Raw genomic sequence first — 3,183 nt, 5'->3', positions numbered from 1 at the left:
CATCACCACCAAACGCCAACTCTTGGGCTACTCTTTTACCAACGAATAGTTGGATTCACCGTCACATTATAACGCCCCTCACGGCTGAAAGAGCGAGCATGTTTGGTGGGACGGGGATTCGAACCTGCGACCCACAGATTGTGAGTCGAGTGCCTTAACCACCTGGCCATGCCGGGCTCTGAAGTATGCACTATACTGGTACTTAGATAGATGCCGTGAACTTAATTAACTCATTCTTCAGACAAAAATTAAGACTGAACTTTGCACAAGACGAAAAAAAAGTATAAAAGTGAAATAAAAACAAAATTTACCCATGGTTGATGCAGAATCGGTACAAAATCCCCCCACTATCCCCTATGCAAAAACCAACTTTACCCATGGTTGATGCAGAATCGGTACGAAATCCCCACCCCCACCCTTATGCAAAAAAACAATTTTACCCATGGTGGATGCTGAATCAGTACGAAATCCCACCACCACCGCCCCTATGCGCATTATTTTGTGAATAAGGCAGGAATTTATCTTACCTATGGGAATCACTTTCCTCCCACTTGGAGGTCCCCCAGTGGCACAGCGGTATGTTTGCGGACTTATAACGCTAGAAACCGAGTTTCGATTCCTGTTGTGGGCAGAGCACAGATATCCCATTGTGTAGCTTTGCGCTTAACTACAAATAAACTCACTTGGAGCTCTGAATATCCCGGGGGTAAGTTTAAACATTATATGATATTGGATGATCCAAACCATTATTATCTTTCTATAATTAAACTTTCTAGAATTTTTAGATATGCAAGATATTTTACACTCTTTCTCTTTTCTTAGTTAACATTAACAGTAAGTGTTTAACATCGCCAGTGGGTTTTATTTTAAGCGCTTTCTGTACTGACGTATCCAGACCTTGTGCATGTGCAAGTTTGGGTTATTTTAAATTATTTATCTTCCATCGCTATCTTTCTCTACTTGTCTGACTACAGATAACTTGCGCATCTTTTCAATAAGGTTGAATTTTAATTTATTCGTATTTTTCGCACAGATGATTTGAAATGTCCAGCTGCTTTTGACGGATGGGGTTGTTGGGAAGCAACGCCACCTGGTAACGTAGCGGTCATACCATGTCCATCGTTTGTTCCTGAAATAGATATAAATCGTTAGTAAATTAACATTTTTGTTGAATTAAATGTACGTATATATTATCTCTTATATCGACTGTAATGAATTTTTGTCTAGTTTTATGCAACGTTTAATCAGTTAAATCGCCCATTTTGTGCTTCTATAGACAACTTGAAATTAGTTCGAAAGCTCAGATTATAAACTATGAAACAGTTTTTTCAAAAGTTAGGTTATTATAGGCTATTACATCATCGCATCTATTTGCAATGGATGAGGGTTTGTTTTTTTAGGTTTTTTTCCGTGGTTTGCCATTATGTTCTACGTTGGAATGTTTTTTGTTTTGTTTTTGTGGTAAGATTTCCTAGAAATACTTGATGATAAATCGGGAAAATATAGTTGATTTCTGAACCTATGCTTCTTACTTTTTAGAATTGTGTAACATTGGCGAAGTTAAAGCAGGAAAGAAGAATCAGTAATTTAATTTCTATGTTATGAAAACGTTGTCCTGATAGTATTTTTTTTTCCGATTTTCTAAGATCAAGGCAGATAGGTGAGACAGGCTATCCAAATTATATTTATTGATGGCATTCTTTCAGTGGTTGTTCCAAAGTTCCTTTGTCCTTCTGTTTGTATTTGTAAGCGTTGTTATTTGAGTTTAAAGCTTTTTACTTAATATCTATGGGTTTTGAATCCATTTTACTTCATCATAAATAACCTAAATTAAACAGTTGGTTCTTTTTACTTAATATCTATGGGTTTTGAGTCCGTTTTACTTAAAAATAAAACTGCCACTGCATAGGCTTCAGTCATTTTGCATCATCTATATCATAATATATGCTTTTCTTTATTCATTTTTTTCAGCCGTTAGCCATTTTTTAGAATTTGGTTCTAACATATACATTCCAGAGCGATAGGACCTATTTCGAACTATTCCAAGGCAAAGAGAAAATAAAACTGCTGTCAACAAATACCTGACAGGTTCTTCCATCAGGACGTTTATCTAAGTAATCAGGAAAAATTATTATGACTTTTCAACTGCTAGTCTAGTAATTGCATGCTGTTTTTTTGAAGAATTGATCATTGCCATTACGACACTTTATGCTACGCATTGGCTAATGGTCAGATCAAAGATTCCACCCATAATTTAGAACTACTGACCAAAGGGAGGACAACCAGTCAGCAGAAAGTGTCATCTATGTGGCTACAGTTAACCAAATAGGATGACTGTCACAGCTGAAAGTAAGGAGCGTATTAAATGGCATCTCACGGCTCGAGCCTTGGATCTTCCGATACGCAGCTCTGCGTCAACCTTATGCCACTTGACCACCTTTTTTTTTCTCAGGAATATGCAAGGGAAACTAAAACTATCTCAAAAGTAATTAATCTGTGTAGAAAATTAAAACGTATATATGACATTTTCAATAACTTTTGTGTCCCAACAAATGCACATGAAAATCAATTGAACAGAACCCTACCACAAATGAAGAAAGGTAATTTAATTACCGAAGATCTTTATTTTTATCTCAGGAAAACTGACTCACGCGCACCACAACCTTATGGTATTCCTACACTGCACAAGCATGACTGCTCCAAACGATCTATACTATCCACTCATGACTCGTTTAACTATAATCTTGGAAGATACATAGCCTGGTCCCTCACATCCTACATTACTTCTGTAGGTTTCCTCTTTTAAATATGCTTTTAATTTCAGAAACACATTAAACCAACTAAACCCTAAAGCCTCAATGGCTAGCTTTGATGTTGTATCACTTTTCACCAAAGTTCCCGTCAAGGACACTTGTAATATTGAACATCACCTCTACCGTAATGACCCCAATCCTTTAATTCATATCCCCAGTAAACTTTCAGTTTCTCTCTTAGAATTCACAACAACAAAAACCAACTCCATTTTCAATAACAAAAAACTTTCTTCAAACAGATGGTTTAAGCAACCTTCGGTCATGTGACTTCTTTGTTTCATACTGTATATATATATATATATATATATATATATTCCTATATTTACGTAAACTACTTGTGGCTAATGATGACATAAGCTTGTTGAAACGT

At 36.2% G+C, this 3,183-nt stretch overlaps 1 protein-coding gene across 1 annotated transcript in view; it reads left to right on the top strand.

The window, feature by feature from the left end:
- Positions 1–3,183, top strand: part of LOC111089656 (calcitonin receptor-like) — a gene marked incomplete at its 3' end in the record, with an annotated part of 33,128 nt that overhangs the window by 26,516 nt on the left and 3,429 nt on the right. The window contains exon 4 of the mRNA XM_022402546.1: positions 1,034–1,147. Within this exon, the coding sequence (XP_022258254.1) occupies positions 1,034–1,147 (114 nt within the window). The remainder of the gene's footprint in view (positions 1–1,033; positions 1,148–3,183) is intronic.

Source organism: Limulus polyphemus, unplaced genomic scaffold (assembly GCF_000517525.1).
Source record: "Limulus polyphemus unplaced genomic scaffold, Limulus_polyphemus-2.1.2 Scaffold6928, whole genome shotgun sequence".
In the NCBI taxonomy this organism is placed as follows: Eukaryota; Metazoa; Arthropoda; class Merostomata; order Xiphosura; family Limulidae; genus Limulus; species Limulus polyphemus.
Note: the sequence above shows the minus strand (reverse complement) of the source record. Positions and strands in the feature narration are given on the sequence as shown.